The following is a 23155-nucleotide window of genomic DNA, read 5'->3' as shown; positions in this document are numbered from 1 at the left end:
GGAGAATGAGTTTGTGTATCTTGTTCCACAATTTTTCGCCTCCAGCTAAAATTAACTCAGCCGGAATTTCATCTACACCCGGAGATTTGTGTTTCTTCAATTTCTTTATAGCGGCTTCCACTTCTATTCGATTGGGTTCTGGAATATACGGTTCTGCGGTGTGTATCTCCTTTTCTCCACGCACATTAGTTTTTGGCTGCGTGTTCAGCAAATCGTCAAAGAAATCTTTCCATCTATTTAAGAGGCTATCCGTATCGGTGAGAACTGTTCCGTCAGATTTCTTTATTATATAAGCACGAGGTTGATAGCCTTTCTTAAATTCGCTGATCCCCTTATACATGTCCCGAATATTTTTATTTTTACTATTATCTTCAAGTTCCTTAATTTTAGCTTTCAAAAAATCCCGTTTTTTTGTTCTAAAAGTTTTGGAAGTTTCCCGCCTGATATCTGCGAAATTTTGTGTAGTTGTTTCATTCGGATTTTGTAGCCACCGTAATTTTGCCTGTTTTCTCTTCTCTGCTAGTTTAATGCATTCTTGGTCGAACCATGGTTTGTTCCTACGTATTTCCGCGTGTCCCAATTTTTCTATTGCTGAACTTTTAATGCTATCTCTAATTTCAATCCAAGTATCCTCAACACTAGTGCACTCCGAGTCTTCTAAAACCGCGAATCTATTCGAAACTTCAGTCTGGTATTCCTCTCTTACCTGGCTCTCTTCTAATTTCTTTAAATTAAATCTCTCCGTTTTCGGACATTGAATATTACCTTTATTCAACGATAATCTTTCCCGTATTATCGCTACTACCAGGTAGTGATCAGTGTCACAATCAGCCCCTCTAAACGACCGGACGTCAATTATGCTAGATTGTCTTCTTCTATCTACTAAAACGTGATCAATTTGATTATGTGTTTTTCCGTCTGGTGATGTCCAAGTGTATTTATGAACGTCGCGATGTGGGAATTTTGTACTCTTCACGATTAGGTTTTTGGATGTTGCAAAGTTCACGAGTCTAACACCGTTGTCATTACTTTCCTTATGCAAACTTTCGTTCCCTATAATCGGTTTGAAAATATCCTCTCGTCCTACCTTCGCATTGAAATCCCCTAATAGAATCTTTATATGGTATCGCGGGAGTTGGTCAAATATATGTAATAATTTAAAAATATATGTAACAAATAAATCATTATTTTTTATACAGATTTTTTATTTTAAGTATTCCTTCACATCAGTATTTTTATTTTTATTTTCATTACTAATTACAGAGTTAAGTTGCAAGAGAACTTCTCAAAAATTAAGTGATGTTACTTACAGGGTGACACTTAATGAACTATATGAAATAAAACGTGCCGTCAAGGAATATCGCACCGATTATTTCATGGCTGGACATTGCACACCACACCGTCACCCGTTCAGGGTAGAGAGACTCTCCATTGCGAAATGAGGATTCTCAGGCATTGACGAACCCATCCAAATGAAAGTGGGCTTCGTTGCTTAAGTGCGCTTCTTCGCATGTCCATACGAATACTCATCATGTCCTGTGATCAGCCACACAGTTTGGACGTCATCACGTGAACAGTTCAGAAATTATGACTGTTTTATTTCATATAGTTCATTATGATTACTTCAAGGGTCCGGGCAGAAAATAAATATCGCAGTATGCGCAGCAAACTGTATTAACGTAGGCCTCCGGACTATCCTCTCTATCTCCTATGCAACAGCTGAACAGGGTAAGTCACATGTTTCCAGAAAAGAGCACAATACTTGCACCATGCTGATTTCGATAGAGTACTCCTTGACGGTTTTCGCTACAAGGAAGTTCACCGGACAAGAAGTTCACCGTATGTTGTGAGGACACTCGAATTGGCAGTGGAACAATAAAACACGCAAAACAGATGCGTTAGCCATTGTGATTATGATATTGCCACTACTTCGATCTCAATTTTTAAAATTGTTCTAGATTTGAAATACAGTTCATATATCAAATTTGCGATTTAACCCTTAAGGGATCCGGGGTTTTTGGGGTATTTTTTAGACTTTCAGTCACTATTTATCCTAGGATCATGGTTCATACCTCATTCTCTTCAGAATGAAGCTGGCTTTCAAATGGTACCACTTGCATGCCCATATCATATACCTGAAGAGGGAAAATTGATGTCAAAGGGAATTTTTTTCACACTTTGGGCCCATCTGGAGCGGCCCTGTGTGAACGTAGAGATCTCAAAAAAATCTGATAAATAGTACTTGGTAGACTGAATGTGTGTGCCAAATTTCAAGTTTCTATCCTAAATACTAAGGGCGGGAGAAATTTTATCAAGAATCTCCACAATGCCCCAAATTACCGCAAAAGACCATGATCTCAGGTAAAAAATTTCCTGAGACATCCCTAATTACCCTAGGGTCATATTTCGACATCATTCTCTTCAGAATAGAACTGCCTTTCAGAGGGTAGGACTCACGTGTCTCCATCATGTATCTAAGGCGGGAAAATCCCGAAGAAAGGGATTTTTTGGTCTAAATATCCCTGTTTTCAACTTTTTGCCCCTCTGGAACCCTCCTGTTTTAACGCAGAGATCTGAAAAAAATCTGATAAATACTACTAGGTGTCTGAATGTTTATGCACAATTTCAATCTTGCAGGTGCAAAAGTAAGCCCGCCAAAAAAAAAAAAAAAAAAAAAAAAAAAAACGACAATGGCCTATATTCTCCTATACAGAAGTATATTTTGATAAAAATTCCCTGAGACATCCCTAATTACCCTAAGGTCATGTTTCGCACATCATTCTCTTCAGAATAGAACTGCCTTTCAGAGGGTACGACTCACGTGTCTCCATCATTTATCTAAGGCGGAAAAATCCCGAAGGGATTTTTTGGTAAAAATATCCCTTTTTTCAACACTTTGCCCCTCTGGATCCCCCCTGTTTTAACGCAGAAATCTGAAAAAAAATCTGATAAATACTACTCGGTGGACTGAATGTTTGTGCAAAATTTTAATCTTCTACGTGCAAAAATAAGCCCGCTAAAAAATAATGAACATAGGCTTAATAAGAGAAAATATATATTTTAAAATTATGACGTCATCACCTCCTATGTCTGGACGCAGGAAGATGGGAAACCATACGTAAGGTCTTCTACAATGCCTCTGGACTTTATAAAAGACGAAAAAGTTCAAATAGAAGAGTTATAACGCAATGTACCATGAAACACCCGTATGGTACAAATTGTATCATTGGATCCCTTAAGGGTTAAAGTCACAGTATTTTACTGCATAGTAGCTATGTTTTGATCGTTCACTGTACAATCAAACAAATATGGTATGCAAACAGTAATATTATCGTTCAACTTCCAACCCTATCTGTGATTTTAAAAATGCGGAGAAAATGCACACCCAAAGGAATTCGTCAGACCTAAAGGAATTCGTAAGGATATTGGGTGGCTTTTTCGGACTTTGCCTCTGGAAGGTAGTCTAGGTTTTTGTGACCTGAAGTGTACAAAGCAAATATCAACAGGTGGAAATCGTCTGACATATTCAACAATACCAACAGATGAAAAGTATTGGTAACTCAACATAAAGCAATACATCAGTTTATTACATACTTCAATTCTGTGTATTAACCAAGAACTACCGATACATTTATTATGCAGTTGCAAACTGAGGGCGCTATAGTTTCACAAACATCCAAATTTTGAAAGTCTCTACCACACAACTGAGACTGACGAGCCAATACATATCCAAAGTACCTTTGTGTTGGATACCATGATCATGATATGGCGTATTTCGAATAAATGGAAACGAAGTTACAGGAGGTTGAAAATTTGATTTTTCTTGAAAGGTTTACTTGAGGAAAAAAAAGTGCTTAAATAAGTATCATATATATCATATATAAGCACTTATAGGCTATGTTTTTCAATAGACGAACAAATTATATTGCCGTTTAAAAGCAATTTGATATCTCAAGCCGCTCCGGTGATATGATAAACATTGGTAAGGTTTGCAACATTGCCTAAAATTATGTAACTGCGAGAAATGGTTGTAATTACAATTACCAAAAGTTACTGATGTAATGTTATAAAAGCAAAGAAAAATAACACTCATTTTAAATATTTTACTAAATTCATAATTTTGTAGAGGTTTCGAAAGTTAGGGTTTTTGTGATACTGTAACATCCTTAGTTTGCAACACCGAATAACAGACGTGGTATTGTGAGTTTTCGTTTAACATATACGTTTGAAACATGGAATAATTTGACGCAGTGCTATGCGAAAAAAATATGCTGGGCTGGCAACACTATTTATCTGTCGGTACTGCGGAGTATGTCAAACGATGCTACCTTAAACAGCAACCCCACTTCTCTTACAGCCCGGGTGCTGAAAAGAAACGCTTAACTTCAATAGACAAACAACAGAACGTTGAAAATAACAGAAACATGGAATTCAATCACTAGAATAGAAAACTAGTAAATTATGACAATAATGTTATCTTCATACATAAAACACATTCTAACATTTTTGCCTTAAAGAAACTTGAGATAAGGCGAAAAATCCTCATAGATCCAGATGTTTTCCTTTTTTCAAACCCTGTCGTCAACCACATGTTGCAAGGCACGAGGAGAGTTCGAGATGCCACAGCAGGTGGTAATTGGTAGGAGATATGGTGAGTTAGGAAGGCTTCCATATTGCAAGTCATGGAGAATATGCACTGTCCTGTGAGCGACACGAGGTGTGTATCGTCGTGCAACAGGACGACATCATGTTTGTTGACCATTGCTATAGAGGAGCCAGCAAGAGACGATCTCTGACAGCTCGCAACGACGTTGCCACTATTCATGAGGTAAGGCTTTTTCGGTGCATCTATAATGGCAGTTGCATCTATAATGTGAATGATGTAAAACAGAATGATCGCGGTTAGTAACACTAACACCAAAGTAGAGTCTGCCTTTTTCCTTCGTATGTTTGTAAGAAACTTCAGGGACATCTCATGATAGCTCCTCCATAGGATTTAACTATTTAGGAGGAATTTGCGATGAATTTCTCATGCAGTTCAACACGGCAACGATTCGCTGCGATGCCTTCGCCTCGACAAAGAAACACACGATGGATGATTCCCATCGCACACCATTATACAAGCAGAATCACCTTCTGCGAGTGGAGCAATAGTTTTGAAAATGTCCTGGACATTGATCGCAATCCAACAACTGTCCTGACCGTTTAGATTAGCATAGCAGACTCATGTTTATTAGAAGTGGCAATCCGAAGTTGGTAACCTTCCTGGTTACTCAATACATTCAGAGAACTGCACACCTGCAGGTGGATATTCATGTCAGCCGGTGTCCAACCCCTTTCATGCAAGTACTCAACAGATGCTCTTTTATTTCTTTCCTCGACAATAAATTCGATCAATATGCTACAGCCCTCAGCAAATGCTTCTTAGATTCAATCATTTCTTTCAGTAGTATCCTGTTGTTCCACTTGTTTTGCATTATCTCGAAAACAACTTTACTTACTCGTTACATGTAATCTTCTGTTTTGCACAGAAGTTTTCAGCTTAATAAATATGCCATACACAAACCAATATTCCAAATAAACAGACTAATGAAAAATACCGTGATAATTGTTTACATGTTAACAAATAAACAACTTTCGCCCTCATTGGAACGACCACCATATTTTATATAAGTATCAGGAATCTTATTTTGTTATAACATCTTTATTAAACTTGTAACTACTGTCGCGAACACAACATTACATATAACTAACAAGTGGAGTTGGTTTCAAGAATATGTAGGAACAGCAAAGTGGACGAAATTGTAGTTCAGAGAAGAAATAAAAGCATAATTGGTAAACTTATATGTTCTTTCATCAAAGATGTAACAAAAGAACAGCTAAGGTCCAGCCGCCCCAGGGTAACACATTCTGAGGTCATATGATAACCCATTGACGAAATTCCATCTGCCAGCATACGACAATTGAAAACTCCTAGTAGAAAACAATGTAAGTGCCAAAAACAATAGTTACTGTAACAGTAGAGACAAAAGATAGTAAATTGGGCCCAAGCGTCTCACAAAATGAGCTTAGAAATACAACTCACCATATAACCAAGTATGAAAATCTAACTAAGGCATAAACGTATTTAAAAAATAAAATAAGTGAAACAATTTCAAGGTGGCACTTACATTGTTTTCTACAGTGAGTCTTCAATTGTCAAACAAACTCGGGAAAACCATCAGGAACTACCGTATTATGCCATATGAGTTGTCTCCACCTCAGGTCCAGATGAGAGAGGATGTGTGTCAACAACTGCTGCAAAATCTGCATTTCACATACGACGAAAAGTGAGTCTTTCCCCGAAATCCGAATGAGCAAAAATAATAGCTGTCAAGGGCCAGCTTCCAGATCCAGTAGTCAAACGGGGCCGTTTCGAGCACAAAGTCATACTCTATGGAACTACAAGAGGGTGATTCACTTCAAGTTCGTTCCTAAGGGTCGTATCACCAATGTCAACCGTTATTCCAAACCGTTGTACCAGATGTACTGCACTAAGTCAAAATATCCTGTATTGGTTAACTAAAAGTGCAGCACTAAAACTGCTGCAACAGGATAACGCAAAACAACACTCGGCATGAAACACGCAACATGACATTGAACTGATGTCACATCCGGCATGTATTACCAATTTCGGTTTATGGCACACTTCCTGAAATCACCATGCTTCAGTAACCACCAGAAGGAGGAAACTTCAGTAACTGACTTCTTTGCCTCTAAGGACAAAACGTAGTATCAATGTGGAATTGAGAAACTGGCAGAAAGATGGATGCAGACAGTCCAATACGAGGGGCTATACTTTGACCCGTAATGTTAACCTGACTTCATTGTAGTGTAATAAATACAGGTATATTGTGCTCCAAATTAGTGGAGGACTTATGGCTAACCCTTGCACTTCCGGAGGAAGTGATCCCAATAGTTGGTGCTCTTTGAGTTTGCTTAATTTGTTGTTTTGTTTTGCAATTACAGGTGTGTGCGTTGTGGATCATGTCATGGTTCATGATGGTAATATGTCATCGTCACGTAGAGGTTGTGATGTTACTTTTTTTTTTTTTTTAATCTGAAATCGGTTTATATCGGACTGAATTAAAAATGATACTGCCAACTGGGAAATAACACTAGAACGACGCGTCTGCTGTCGTAAGTATTCTGACGTTGCAGGTGGGTAAGCGTCGTCGAATGGCGTCCAAATTAAACCGTTACTGGAAAGGGTATGTCATGGCCCTTTTCCATGCGCGTTATTCCTATATAAATGCATAGTGAAACAGTGTCGGGAGAATGGGTTCACACTTCGAATGTCTATTACACAAGCTATTGTAGCCCATTGCACTAACCAGGAGCCCGTGGCGAAACAGCCGTCTACGAAAACCACCGAGAGGTCTCGAAGAAAAGTCATATTTGCAGTGCTGCAGGTTTCCACCGATTGGTACGTGAGGAAAATGCACCAAACCCAGAGTGCAATGGATCAGCGCCTTTCCTGTCAATACAGCCATTCCAAATCAACTCCGGCTGAGGTGTGTATGCGTAAGGCCCACGTACACCACTTGCTCCAAGACCATATTGCAGAACAAAAACGAACTGCAAGAAACTGTATAAAAACCAACTGGCAGGATTTAAGCGGCTGACAGTTGTCATAATGCATGAGGCACCCATCCAATTCATTGTTAAAAGTTATATTTGCGCGTTGACACATCATGACAGCGATACCAAGGGCCGCTGTAACTTTGTCCGTCACTGACGGAAAGTTACTGATATGCAAGGTTGATAAAAAGAAAAAAACACAGGATAGCATTTAGTACTTCCTCCAAATCCAACGATGCCTCCGGAGCCGGTACTGTAGCTTACAGTAAGCCGTTGAAACGACCGCTCTTATGTATATATGCACCGTCGCTAACGCGCCTGATCCTTACGGACGCATCCCCTCGGCCTCCCTGCTGTACTCCTGCCCTCACTCGGTTAGATAGCATTCATGCATTTTAGTAGCCACCTAGCGCAAGTTGTTTCGTGTTTTATGCTCTATAGTTTTTATGCCATACAACCACACTCTCTTTACACTTATGCCTAGGCTACATCACAGTTACAAATAACAAACCATAATCACTATCAAGTGAGCCAGAGTCACCACCAAGTGATTTGGAGGAGAAATTAAATAACACTCAAAACGTGAAAAGAACAAGATATTTACAGGAATCTATCATTATACGCCTATCATATCTTTCAGATCGACAACATACAATTATACGGTGCGAATGTCAACCAGGACCCATATGGACAAGGCTTTAAACAATAGCGTCAAAAATGTCTGCATTTTTGTTAACATATGGAACGAGAATTAGTAATTCGTGTCATTCCGTTTCAAGATATTCCTATGAAGAGCTCTGATACCAGTCCAGTGAATTTCTGCGGCTTTTGCCTCTTAAAAAGGCGTTTCAAACATCAGTGTCCGCGCACTGTGGCTGGTCTCTGAAAAACTTGCAAAGACTGGAACTTAAATCCATTGCCTGGCGTGGTTCCTCGTAAGGTGAGTACGGTACCCTACAAAATTGGTTCAATATAAACTGAACAAATTTCTGTATTATAAATAAAGTGAGCTGCAGAAGTTTGAAGAAAGACATGGTTTGGTTCACTTAGAAACTAGAATGCAAACATGTAGTGAGAAGATACCAAAGAACAGACGTCAACTCATCATCCGTTGTCACCGAATGTGAGTGGGACGAAGTGTTCTTGACGTGCTTCTCCTTTTGAAATTAAATGTGAAAAAATTTATACACTTCGTATATTTTAAAGCTTTTCCCTGATTTTGGTTTACTGTTTTCTGGCTGTTCGAAATAGAACATCGTAGAGCATTTTATACTCGTTGTTACTGATTTACATAAGCCTAAATTTTGATGTGATTTGAGATTTTTTGTGATGGTGTATTTTTGAGTGTTGTAGTTCAATTGTATGAAGTGCGAAAAACATACATTAACCTGTACTAGATAGTCACTACAAGCTAAAATTGCATCTAATACTGATTAGATCTGAGCCGGCGTGTTAGGAATGGTGGGTACGCGCGTAAAGAAAAGTATTGTTGAAGATAGTGCCAATTTTCATGTTTATGTAAGTTTAACAGCCGCTGATATTCATTTAATATTGACTCCAACTTTTCAACTAAATTTCTTCCACCGATAATATATCAAGGTACGGTAAAGTAGTGCTTAGCTTCCACAGATGTGAGCCAAGATGTTTTATCCTACAAATTGCCTAAAAATCTAATTTTGTTATTTTTGGTACTCTTTCTGTTAGATTTAGTTAGGTCAGTTTAGGTTTAGTTCTGTCTTACATTCCTGGAAACAAACCCAGCTACTAATATGGACGACAGAGGTACCGCATCCCAAGCGGAAATGAATGTAGAAAAGAAAAAAAATCCTGAAAACTGTGATATCTGAGTGTATCTGAGCGAGTCCTGAAACTCACTATGGTTGACATTTCTGTTTCCATGCGTCTGACAACTTTCACTCACTTAAACTAAAGACCCTAGCACTATGTTGATCGACTTCAACACTGATGTTCGCGAGTAAACAAAAGGAATCAATTAAAATGATGAGACGGGTCTCAAGTGAATAAAACTTTACTCGACAAACAAACAATATTGCAGTGTATACCAATGAGTACACAGATTTGAATTGAACACATTTCTTGTACGAAAAAACTATTTCTGAATTCTTCTCAGCGGTATCTCGTACTAGGTTGTTTATGCTTACTTGGTATAAACTCAAATTACGAACTGATCCACCTTTGTGTAATTATATGTGTTCTAAACACTTGGTGTAGCAATAGGAAAGTTACTTACTTTTAAAAAATCATATGAATATATACAAAGACCTTTAATAAGCTTTGTTATAAATAAACCTGTGTATCATTCATATATTACTGTATAGGTACCTTGTCTATCTTAACGCGGGCTCTTTTCTACTTCTCATTCACAGAACAAATATATAAATTGTTCCAATACATTGACAATCACATTTTGAATCAATATAAAGCATCATACTGAATAAGATACAACGAAAGGCAATATTTATTAGGTACAAATAAATACTACACATTTTGATTTTCTTATCCACAATGTTCGAGGGATCGTCCATTACCATTACATTAAAAGATTACCTAATATTATTATTTTACTCCATATTATGTTTTACTTTAGAAGTCAGATTGCTAAAAACACTTGTGTTACTTACAGAAGTCAAACATATACTAACTTTTTTCATACTCCTACGTCAAAACTCACGAATTTACACATTTACAACAGCAACTAACAATAATCATTAACTAGCTTTACGCTTCATGTAGAAGTCATCTGTTACTTCTTACATGAGGCATTAACTTAAAAATTCATCCTAGAGATGTCACTTTTGCATGTATATTTAGAAAAAGTTGCACCATGGCGTCGATAGGCAGAAGTGTGAGTGTGAAGTTCACTAGATTATTTTTCGAAAACTCATTCAGCTTCATGAAGTATGGAAGTGTTAGGTACAGTATACAGCTTCATTTGATGATTGTATCGGTAGGATAGAGTATTTTATTCCTGTTAGCGATTTGCAAGTGTGGAAATGGTCATAGATTGAATGACTAGGTACGAAAGCTCTTATGTAATAATTTTTGAAGTAAATATTACAGCTTACGAAATGCCATACCATACACCAAACCAACAACTTTGATGTAATTTCGTGGAATTAATAAAATGCCCAATAAAACGTTGTTGAAATTATGAAATTATAATAATTGTATGAAGTGCAAGGATATATTGAACGAGTATTTGTAAATTGTTCACCGAATTATGTAATAAATTGCATGCACTTATAAGAGCTGTCGTTCAAAAATTAGTAATTTTACGATTAAAATTGAATGATCACACGTGAAATAGGATATGTAATACGTGCAAGTTAAGTTTGAGAATACCTGGGTCAACTCATATGTGGCGACCCCGAAATAAAAAAATTACGGAAAAATGAACAGAATCAGATATGCCAGCATAAGAGTAACAAGAAAGATAATAACATCAGTATAGGGTAATTAACAAATTAAATTCTAGACTTGTATTTGCGTTGTACGAATTTACGTATTGATGCAATATTAGGTAAACAAGTACCGGTAATAGAGCATAATATGGTGCCGCACTGTCTATTAACTATCCCACAGCGTGTGTGCTGCAGTAGTGGGGGAAATACAGAGATGTAAATTGAAAACTAATAATAGGAGGGTTGCATCGGAACCAAATGTGGTGAATGGGTCAAAATTTTGGGTTCTATCCCATTTTATGAGGCATAAATTTGTAAAATTGGCGGAAGGAATATGTTACGAAAGTGAAAGTGTGCTCTTTGGCACGTAATACCCCAGAAGGAAGACATAATGAAGTGAAGTGCTATGTGAAGACAGTGTAAAGAGTGATCATAGAAGTATCGGAAAACTGTGCTACACATAAGGCGTGTATTTTTGTGCCGTATAAAGGGTTTTCCTCGTTACTATCGTTTATGCGTACGCCCATCGTCTCTAACGCGCTTGCTCCTTACACATACATCCCCCTTGCTACCACTTGGCCCTCCTGTTGCACTTCTACATTGACTCGGTTAGATAGCATTTGTGTTTTTTATTGATCACCTAGCACACGTTGTTTTGTGTGGACTATGATCTTTCGCATTTGACGGTCCCGGGTTGCACCCACCTGAACATGTTTTCAGCGTTGTATTAATTACTGCTTTAGTTTATATCTTAGTACTAGTATATATTACCCGCTTCGCTAGGTTGGAATAAATAATTTAAATGCACACTGATATTGCTCATTTTCGATCATTTTAATGTGTCACCTCTCCTCATTCCCCAAGTGTTGGGGCTGAAAATGGATTTAAACAGCATCAGACCGCAAGAACTATGGACTCAACACTAATATCGGTCATTTTTGACCATTACATATATGCATATTATATATATATTTCTTCTCCCCCATGTTGCGGGCCGTGACATCGGAAGTGTCACCGCTCATCTCAGCTACCCCCAAAAAATGTGGATTCAGCACTGATATCGGTCATTTTCGATTATTTTTAAATATCTCTTCCTCCCTGTCTCCGAAGTTGCGAGTTTGAATTTAAACAGGATCGAAAGTATCACTGTTCATCTAAGGGACCCAGAAAACTATAAATTCGACACTGATAGTGGCCATTTTCGGTCATTTTTATATATCTTTTTCTTCCCCTCCCCCAAGTGGCGGGGTTTGATTTTGGATTTAAACCGGATCGGAAATGTCACTGTTCATCGGAATGATGCCGAAAACTATAGATTACACACTAGTATTGCTCATTTTCGAACATTTATTATATATAGCTCCCCCTCCTCCGTGCTGCGGCACACGGCATCAGAATTGTCACTGTTAATCTCAGCTATTAAAACTATGGATTCGACTCTAATATTAGTCATTTTGGTTATAGTTAAGGGGTCGTACTTCCCATTTAGGGAAGGACGAGAAACGCCATACTTTCAGGCATTATTTATTGATTATCTAGGATGTTAAAAAGTAGGTAATAGATTGAGTTCTTGCCCTTGTACTTAGGGTGTTTAGGTAGTGCAACAGTAAGATGTATCCTCGTGCACGGGAGATGAGAAGTAGCTGTTCTTAACTATTACCGTCATTTTCGATCATTTTTAAAAGTTTATCCTCCTCCCCAACTATCAGGGCTGAACTTGGATAGAAACAACATCAGAAGTGTCACTGTTTCTCTCATCATCACCGAAAACTATGCATTTAACACTAATATTGGCCATTTTTTATATGTTTTTAAATTTCTCTGCCCCTTCCCTACATTGCATTGTCAAAGTGAATGTAATCCCTGCCCCTAAACTCATGTATGTTGAAAATTTGATTGAGATCGGTCGGGTGGTTCAATAGTGATGAAGTCACAAAAGCAGTCATTTTTATTTATTTATTTATTTTACATATATCTCCCCATCCCCTACGTTGGCTCGTCAAAGTGAAGCGATAAAAAAACGCCCAAGGCCGACCCTCATATATGTTGAAAATTTGATCGAGATTGGTTGGGTGGTTCAAAAGTTATATGATTTTATTAGTTTTTATTTATACGTCCCCCTCCTCCCCTCCCCTAGGATCTACCATTAAAGTGAAGTTACAGAAATGTTTCCAGATCCGAACCTCATGTATCTTGAAAATTTGATTGAAATCTGTTGGATAGTTCAAGAGTTATTAAGTTACGAAAATAGTCACTTTCAGTCTTGTATAAATTGATTTTCATATATCTCCCCCTCCTTCTTCTCACCTACGTTGCTCCGTCAATTTAAATCATAATAACGATCCCAGGACTGAACCTCATATATGTTGAAAATTTGATCAAGATCGGTCGAATGGTTCAGGAGTTATTAAGTTTTATTTATTTTTTTATACCCCATCCCCTCAGTTCTACCATCAAAATGAATAGCCCTGCCTCGAACCTCATCCATGTTAGAAATTTGATCGAGATCGGTAAGGCGGTTCAGGAGATTTAGTCACAAACATGGTGACTCAGTTTTATATATATTGGTTCCGTACCTAATATTACTACTTTTTCATTTTCGTTTTTCGCTCTCGACTGTTAGTCATTATTTCATATTTTCATGCTTTCTTAGCTCCTCACTGGATACATATTCATGTGTATTGGACAGGGTTGGCTGGTTTAAACCAGCTGTTAAAACTGGTTTAAACCAAAAAAAAAATGAAATGCTTTAAATCGTGTGAACTTCATGGTGACGTTTCCACATATCAAACCATCCGCATTACGTTTATCTACTTTTCACCTTTTAATCAAGGGGTCCCGTGTTCATTTCTCGGTCGAACCACAACCCATCTTTCAAGTGTAAACCAAGTAGCGATTCGAGGGTCCCTCTAAGCGAAAGTCTTCTCCGTGATAATCTTGGTGTTTCATAAGGATGTTACGCCTAAACATACGAAATGAAACCAAATTATATATTTCTACTTAAATGAATGCCTGTTGTTTTATAAAGAATCCAAGGTTGCTTAAATATAGTGATAGAAATTGGCAAAATTTATCAACTGCCTACGTAGCTTCCAATATCAGCTTGGATTTGACTTGGTTTTAATTTTATTGAATGATATCTACATACCAAATTTGTAATTTAATACCTGTTTTAGCGTAGTGATTATGATACGTTGACCTTAAAATTTTACATACAAATATATTTAAAGTAATAACAGGATTTTTCCCAATGGTTAAGGCGGGAGTTTCCCGATTTATATATAATTCTGTATAATGTTTTTACTTGTGTAACTGTTTATCATTTTGTCCTTCTGAAATGACTCTTGACAATATTATATTAACAAGTAAGCCTGTGCGTTAAAATATTAAATAATACTTTTGATAAGGTGGATAGTTTCAAATATCTAGGATCAATATTAACAGAGGAAAATCATATTCACGAAGAAATTAAATGTCGACTAAAAGCAAGGAATTCGTGTTACTATTCGGTTCAAAATCTCTTGTCGTCGCGAATTCTGTCGAGAAATTTGAAACTTAAGATATACAAAACGATAACCATGCCTGTTGTTCTGTATGGTTGCGAAACATGGTCGCTTACTCTGAGGGAAGAACATAGACTGAAAATATTTGAGAACAAGATCCTGAGACGAATATTTGGACCCGAGAGGAACGGGAATGGGGAATGGCGGAAACTTCATAACGAGGAACTACATAATTTATACGTTTTACCCAACATTATTAGGGTCGTCAAGTCTAGGAGTCTTAGGTGGGCAGGTCATGTAGCTAGAATGGAAGAAAGTAGAAACGCTTTCGAAGTCTTGACGGAAGACCAATCGGAAAACGACCATTAGGAAGACCTAGGCGCAGATAGGAGGACAATATTAAGATGGATCTCGCAGGATGGATAGGTATACAAGGTAGAAACTAGATCCAATTGACTAAGGATAGAAGTCAGTGGCGAGCTTTTGTAAACGCGGCATTGAACCTCCGGGTTCCATAGGCTATAGAGTTAGTTAGTTAGGCCTATGGAAAGATCAGTACAACGTATTTTATCAAGAGTCCTCCGTGAGTGAGTCGGCAATCGCATTTGTGACCAATTAGTCCCGGTTTCGTCTCCAAACGGACAATTTCTGTTGGATGTAAGCCGATAAGCGTTTTGGATTTTGCTTTAAGCTTATGTGACCCCTTTCAGCATAACCTTGTTCTTGCATAATAACACCAAGGCTAAACAAACTAATTTCTGTCTATATTTAATATAAATACAAACTGTTTTTTTTTTTTTTTTTTATTATTATTAATAAAAACCATGGTTTTTGCCAACCCTGGTATTGGATTAGCACCTTCCAACTATTAAGTGTTGCAAACTACGCACTGTTCAGAAATAACGAAAATGATGCATTCCTACCTTCAAAATGTTTCCAACCAGCACTATATAAAGAAAATTCTACTACGGTATTATATAAATGAACTTCTAGAGAGGGGTTTGGGGGCGGGATTTCCTATCAAATACATGTCTCTTGGACGTCAAAACTTACGGAACACATACGAAGATAATTCTTTTCTGTACTGGATTACCACAAAGGGGATACCTATGTTCATAACATATCGCCTGTTTATTTCAAGAACGACACAATTCTAAAATCGCACTTATTGACTTAGGACAGAATATGAAAGTTAATGTTGATGTCTGTCTCTGGTAAAAATTTCACAGATGTGGTTCCTAAACTGGGCGCTAAAGAGCACTTTGTGACGTTCTTGCGCCCATTTGTTTTCATTGCGTTTCGAAACTTTAAACGGTTCTCGTGAAAAGGTAAGAATTTTGAGTTATGCCATTCTTGAAATAAACAGGCGGTATGAACTTCTCTTAGCAGGAAATTCACTGTTACTGCCTTAGAAAGTGTTCCTTAAGGAAAGAGTTGGATGGGTGTAGGTTGACTTTAATAGGGCTAAGTATAATTACAGCGTATGCACATATGCCATAAAAACTGCAGTGCATAAAACACAAATTAACTTAAAAAACAAACTACCTTGTGCTGGGTTGCCACTAAAAAGCACGAACGCTATCTAACTGACTCAAGGCAGGGAACTCGATTGGTAGGAAGAGGGTATACCCGTAGGGGGCAGGCGCGTCAGCGACGGTGAATATACGCATAAACAAGGATAGTAATTAAATACTTTATATGACATAAAACACATGCCTTGTGTTGGCATAGTTTTCTAACACTTCTATGATCTCTTTGTACATTGCCTTCACATAGCCTTCACTTCATCGTGTCTTTATTATGGAGTATTACTTTCTGAAGAGCACATTTTCCATTTGGTATTTCTATCTTATTATACATGTAAGAGGTAAGATCCTGATATATTTTGATTACTTGTACAATCCTACTGTGAAATAAAGCAACATGTTTCTTCCGTGGCTTTTACAAATTTACTCCATAAAATAGGATAACACCCAAAATATTGACTCCTCGTATTAGTTTCATTTATCCACATTTCTGTGTTTCCCTTCATTACTGCAGCAAACGCGCTCTAGATTAGTTAATAAGACAGTGGGTTTGAAATACTGCCATATTATGGTCTGTTGCCTGTTTACCTAATATTAGATCAATACCCGAACTCAAGTTTTTCTCCCTAGTTATTCACTTGACACTGATGGTCTTTATTACCTTTTCTGTTACTCTGATGCAGACATAATTTTTGTCATATGTGCACACGCTGTAGTTATATTCAGTCCTCCTAAAGTCAACCTGCAGTTCTCCTCCGAAGAAACATTTCCAAGGCAGTAAGAGTGCATTTCCTGCTAAGAGAAGTTCATATTTCATGAATATAAGTATCCCATTGTATGACAACTTGGGATAATTGGAAAGTAGTACAGATAGATTATTTTTTTATTGCACAACTACTAAACTTAAACCATTATAAAATTTTTGAATGATGGATTATTTTTTTTACTTCATTACCTTCAAATTGAGTTTAAAATAAATTGTTTAACTTGTATAGCAGAACTTGAGAAATAACAAAAGCTACCTCTCAATTACCCCGTCTTATCCTAACTATCGTAAGTAGTAACATACACATTTCTAAAGCAGTAGCTATTTCTTACCGGCTATCGGTTTCTGTCTTATAAATAATACATATTCGATCATTTCTCTCCGTCTCTCTCTCTCCTCTTTTCTATAACAATGATATATATATATAATATATATATATATATATATATATATATATATATATATATATATAATCCTGTTAATAAGAGTTGACAACAAAGGAGTAGGGTCTAGTTGTTATTTTTTTTTTCTTGTGCTTTGCTGGAGATACGGTGGCTCAGTGGTAGAGCGCTTACCTCTAGTGCATAGGGTCCTTCTTGCTTAGATCTCCGGGCAAGTAAGTTTGTGGCAGACAACATTGTGTCCGTGAGCTTTGTCGAAGTACTCCCACATTCTTATTCCACCGATAATTGTATCATCATTCACATGCCTTACTCACCCGTCTCCTTTAGCCTAAAGGACACTCGTGGGACGTTAAACTGAAAGACTTCATTTCTTGTACTTTTGCAAACTGCATTTTCTGCTTTCGCAACAGATAATTTGAATTTTAAGCCTCCTTAGTGTGTATCCTTTGTTTCCCGCGCCGGAATGAATACTGTATATATATCATCATTTGAAGTTTACCATACGCACACACTTGGACGCTTGTCTCCCACGCTAAAATAAATATACGTAACTTTTCTAAGATTGAAGGACTAATATTGTAACAGAAATGCCCCAAATTGGACAGACCGTTTTTGCGTGACCCATGAGTTCGAATTTTGGTTTCTTTCATCGCCTTATCCGTATGTTTACCGCGCCAAATTAAATATATATTCCGAAGCCCAGCTTTGTGCCAAGTATGGTCTAAATCGAAAATTTCTGCATTCTAGGCCTCTGTGTTCTCGAAATTTTATTGTTGCCTTTTATGCAGGCAGAACTGTCAAGCGCATTCTGTCACTACCGAAACCGTACAAATTTAATTTTACAAGAAGTGTTAAAATGGTAGGTGCAAAACTTGACATTACTAATGATTAGTAATGTTCGTCAATTTCTCTTATTAACTGTTACTTTTGTTTAGCTTCTGCGAATCATTTATACCTAGGACTCGGTCCGATCAGCAAACAAGCTTGAATTGGGTTCAAATAGAAGAAACCTGAAGTCTGGAAAGACTTTTCTAATTCTAAATTTGAGTTTTGCGTAAGCAATAATTGTAAGCTAAAAGCGCATGATTTAGTTTAGACTTTTTACTTTAGTTTTGTATCATATAGGTAACATGATGCTTTGAGTTTAATGCTGATTCATGATAGTGCACATTACTTATTTCTGTTGAAGTTAAGATGTAAAAATGCTTAAGCGGTAAGATCAATTTTGGAATGCAGAACTGGAAAAAGGTGTGCAGGTGGACAATAAGAGCATTTACAGTAAATGTAGCGAAGTTTCGTAAAATGTGTGATAAATATTTATTTTTAACACCATGTTCTTGTCCTCAAGGTTAATTATGTTAATATAATTAATTGAACTTGTTTCGATTCTAGATTTCCTGCTCATCGACGTTGTCTGCTGAATACAGAGTATTCAAAATGTTGTTTGAGTACACTGACAGAAGAAAAAAAGAAAAAGGCGTCGGATGTACCTCCTGTAGGAGACATGGCTGCAGAGAGAGGCGAGACCTCTACAGAAGAGAAATCGGAACAAGAATTGAAGCTTGCATCAGAAATCGAAAAGCTAAATAAGGAAATCGGAATTTTATCACAAAAATCAAAGGACTTAGATGTAAGTTGTGACTGAGCAAAATATGAGGTGTAAATGAAACCTGATAATACATAAATCAGCCACTTTACGTAGGTATATATTTATATAAAAATTGAGTGCAGAAGAAAGCAGAATATACATGATATTCCTGGTTAGCTATATTGTGTAATAACAGAAACCCAAGTGATTTTGCATTAGTATTACAAATGTGATCACAATAGTTTGTCGTCATTGCTGTTAAACGCGTTTCAATTGTAGGTTTATGAGCTTGGTTAGCGAAACAGAGTTCAACTTCTTTTTTGAAGTAATGTCTTTGGCCATCCGTTGGGTACTTAGTTGTACAGTCCTTCTTGACATAGAAACTCTTAATGGCCACACATTTTTCCTATCTTTTCATGCATTTATGGAAATCTTGCTTGCAGATTGTTCCAGAAGCCATGACTTGACCTCAGAAATCAGCGTTTTATGGTCTTGGATAGGCTTTTCTTTCAGAAATGACTTACATGGTTGAAAATAAGTGAAAGTCAGATGGTCCAAGGTCAGGAGAGTACGAAATTGAGGAAGGATTTTTTCATACCCTCATTATCCTTCTGTCTGGGCAACATGCAAGTTGTGAGCAGATTTGTCTTGAAGAATACGGACACTTTTGGTCATCATTCCATGCGTCTTAGTTTTGATGGAATCCCGTAACTACTACAGCAGTGAAGCATAGTATGTGTCTGTAATTGTGATAACCTCTTCCAGAAATTCCATTATTACTACTCCATGTTGATTCCTCCCCCCCCCCCCAGAAAAAAAAACTGTCAGTATGAGCTTACTGGTTAGTAAGTATGCTTCGTTGCTTTGAATGGGTCTTAGTATTGGACCCATGTTTCATCTTGACTTTTTAACTATCAAAAAAGAAAAAGAAATCGTGCTACAGGATCAATAGTTCTGGAAGCAGGTTATTCGTTCCTGCTTTTGAAAAGATGTCAGTATCCGGGAATCCACTGGCCAGGACACATCTTGATATCTTCAGCTGTTGGCAAATGGTTACACTGTGATTCTCCAAGATCCTGACTTTCACTTGCCAAATGGTATCTTCATCAGTGGCGAACTGAAGTGGCCCTGGAATGGGGACCATTTCTACGTAAATCCGATTATACTTCAATTGACTATTCCAGTACGTTACAACGTCATTTGAAGAGATTTCCTCTCTATAAGTCTCTTTCATCTCAAGTACAGAAACGATTGCCGCTCGGGATTCGATTTGATCTATCTCTACTTTCTTTCACTTTAGTCCCTGTAACAAAGAAGGTGTTACGAGTTAAGAGCTGAACTTTTCCTCATAACCTATAGAGATCTATAACAATACTCATGTAAAATTTCAATGTTGTACACTAACTACAACTAAGTTAGGAGAAATCTTTAATTGAACCTCCCTCATTACTGTCCAATCCAGTGTGCAGTATTTCACTGTACATTACACAGCCAGTTTTCTCTCAAGTAAGGTGTCAGAGATGTTTATTGCTCACTTTAACCTGATCATCATTTTATACTAGTTTATTTTTTTCTTAAATGTTCATAGTGGTATTTATAATAAAAATTGCATTTTTGTCACCCAACAATTGTCTTAAAACTGATCACTAGCATCTTGAGATCTCTTCTGTTGTGTTACGTAATTTTACATACAGATGATTCATCTAACGCAGTCTCACTTTTGTTCGATTGGAGAGGTTTTTTTTTATTATTATTATTATTAACATTTTAAAACAAATAAGGTACTGCGTCAGTATGTGTGGGCCGATCCTTGTAAAATTCTCTCAAGGACTCAAAGTGGTCAAGGACTGGGTAGCTTTTTAAGGAACAAGGTTCAGAAATAGAGAGATTTGGAGTATGTGACGGATAGGAATGAATATGTCCAAACTTACGATTTAATCATAGGAAAATAAAGGAATAATAAGTGAACATTAAATAAGAAAAGTAATAATGAAATGTGTGTGAACTGGCACAAAATGTGTACGAGAATCGTGGTAGTTCCTCATTTTTCTGATTTAGTTACACTGAAGTCTAGGCGAGAATATGAAAGAACTGTTGTATTAGGATTGGGTTAATGTAACTATAATAGTAATAATGATAATCATAATTCTAGCATTTTATCACCATTTTTGAATGTGAATTACAAGGGTGTCTTATTTTCCCAAAATATCGAAACTACCTAACGAAAATACTGACTTTCAAAAGTAATATAATGGAAAATTTAACAATTTAAGGCTCTTTTTAAGATTTAAATCCCAGTCCTCATTGCAGCTCCTTCTTCTGTTGATTATCACTTCTGGTTTAGTATACTCAGTTTCACATCGATGGATAGAAAATGTAAATATTTTGTTGTTCAATTTTCTTATTTATTTATTTATCCTCCGAATGTAAATAAGTAGTTGATTGGATTTCCCTGTTTAACAAGCAAGTTAATGTATAGTTGTAGCAGCTAAGAGAAGAAATGGAAAATATTTCGTAACTTGAAAAGATGATTGTGTAACAAATGATTGATACTGAAAAGATAAAATACAGTGACAAGTGATTGATGCTACAAAACAAAATGTAAACAACAGTAAAGTTTGGTTGATGGATGGGCAACCATCTCTGGTAACCACTTGGAAATGTATTGGTTTTATCTTACGGTTAGGTTTCTTTGGTACCGCAGCTACAGTAGTTTATTTACATATTTTCGGTTATTTGGATTTTTTGTTTGTTTGTTTGTTTGTTTGTTTGTTTGAGCTGACATCTACCTTCAATATGCCCATGCCTTGAATCCAGGTTCCCGGGTTTCATCTAGTTGAGATTTGGTGGCATGGGCTAGTGGGTCGGCCACCTATTGCTGTGGGAAGGAGGGCCTACATCATTGATGTATAAATTTCTCCTTTGTATCATTCCTTGTCAAGTAAAAACACGGTTTCGTATCGACCAGTTGATATTTTATGTTTTGCCCGCTATCATCAGTGTAGAAGAAGCTGAAAGCTCATGTTAATTTGTAAACCGGTTTCAAAATTACAGGGCCCCAAAGTTGTCAGATTTAGCAAAAATTGAGCGAGTGACATTTGTTCGATTGGCATTTGTGGCTGATTTTTAAAATCTAGGACGTTTATTGTCATTTTAAAGCTTATGAAAAGAGCTTCCAAATGATATATAACTTTGTAGATTTTTTAAATAATATTTTTTCGAGAAAATAAGGATTTTAAATTTGATCTTGTCAAAAATCCATATTTTGAAAATTTTCTAATAATTATCAAACAATATTCGGACTGTTATGAATGTACTCCCAAAATTATATTTTGTTATCAGCATGGGATAGTTTGCTACAAGAGTTCCACTTCCATACGTGTAGTTGAAATTTGCGTTAATTAAGGTTTTTCACTTTAAAATAATGCACAGAAGAAATAAGGAGGTACTAAAATCAAATTATTAACATTACAGTCTCAGAAATAGAACATTAACCAGGTTAAGTCTTCTTGAGACACTGCTTGCAACAACTTAGCTTAGAGTGAGCGTGAAAGGCTTTTTCGGTTGTCACTACATCTTTGTCAAGTCGGCCTGTTGGGGTCACAAATTCACCTTAACAGAATACATCCACTGCACGACTCCAGAGAACATCTAACTTCCCAGGATATGCAAAAGGTGGATATAGGCCAACTGAACAGAGAAAGTTATTTTCACTTTTATCTTTCCCCAAATATAAGCCAGCTACTACCTGTTCTCATAGCTTACAGTTGTGTATCCATTTACATCTGCCACTGCCAGCTTGTCTTTGAATTTAATGTCTGTGTGTTCCAATGAGCTCTGGCAATACGAAAATATAGGACTTGTCCAAAAATAATGCGTTTTTCTTTCTTTCTTGCAGTGTTTATTGATCAGAACGGTATAACCTCTTAAAAATCTTGAAGGTATGATCCTCTTGCATCACTATATTTTTAACAGTGAGATTTCCATTCGTTATATGTCCCCTAAAAGTCATCGACGAGAATGCCCTTTAAAAGTCTCGTCGAAGTCGTTTAGATGTTGTCAGTGGTATCCAAATAACGTCCTTTCAGGGACTTTTTTAAGACTTTGAAAACAGAAAGAAATCGAATGGGGCAAGTTGGAACTGTAGGGCGTTTGCGGAACTGTTGTAACCCTGATCAGGGTCAAGTAGTCGCGCACGACAAAGGCGGTGTGGCTGGAAGCGTTATCATGATGAAGCTTTCACGTAAAATTTGCCTTTGACGGTCTGCTCAGGTAGTACAAACTCAGAATGTATCCCTGTAGCATTAAAAGTTTATATATGGCTTT

The 23155-nt window shown here is 37.0% G+C and overlaps 2 protein-coding genes across 3 annotated transcripts in view; one reads left to right on the top strand and one right to left on the bottom strand.

The window, feature by feature from the left end:
- Positions 1-10418, bottom strand: part of SecS (Sec synthetase) — a 48603-nt gene extending 38185 nt beyond the window's left edge. The window contains exon 1 of one of the 2 annotated variants that reach the window (XM_081762320.1): positions 10284-10418. The gene's annotated coding sequence lies outside the window, so the exon portion shown is untranslated. Of the gene's footprint in view, positions 1-10262 lie in introns of both variants that reach the window. The other variant, XM_081762330.1, reaches the window with a different exon arrangement.
- Roe1 (grpE protein homolog, mitochondrial Roe1) overlaps positions 10404-23155 on the top strand; it is a 33437-nt gene continuing 20685 nt past the window's right edge. Inside the window, exons 1-2 of the mRNA XM_081762346.1 lie at positions 10404-10554; positions 18634-18871. Of these exons, the coding sequence (XP_081618472.1) occupies positions 10466-10554; positions 18634-18871 (327 nt within the window). The 5' untranslated portion in view covers positions 10404-10465. The remainder of the gene's footprint in view (positions 10555-18633; positions 18872-23155) is intronic.

Source organism: Thermobia domestica, chromosome 1 (genome assembly GCF_964235325.1).
Source record: "Thermobia domestica chromosome 1, izTheDome1.hap1.1, whole genome shotgun sequence".
Taxonomy (NCBI): Eukaryota; Metazoa; Arthropoda; class Insecta; order Zygentoma; family Lepismatidae; genus Thermobia; species Thermobia domestica.
Note: the sequence above shows the minus strand (reverse complement) of the source record. Positions and strands in the feature narration are given on the sequence as shown.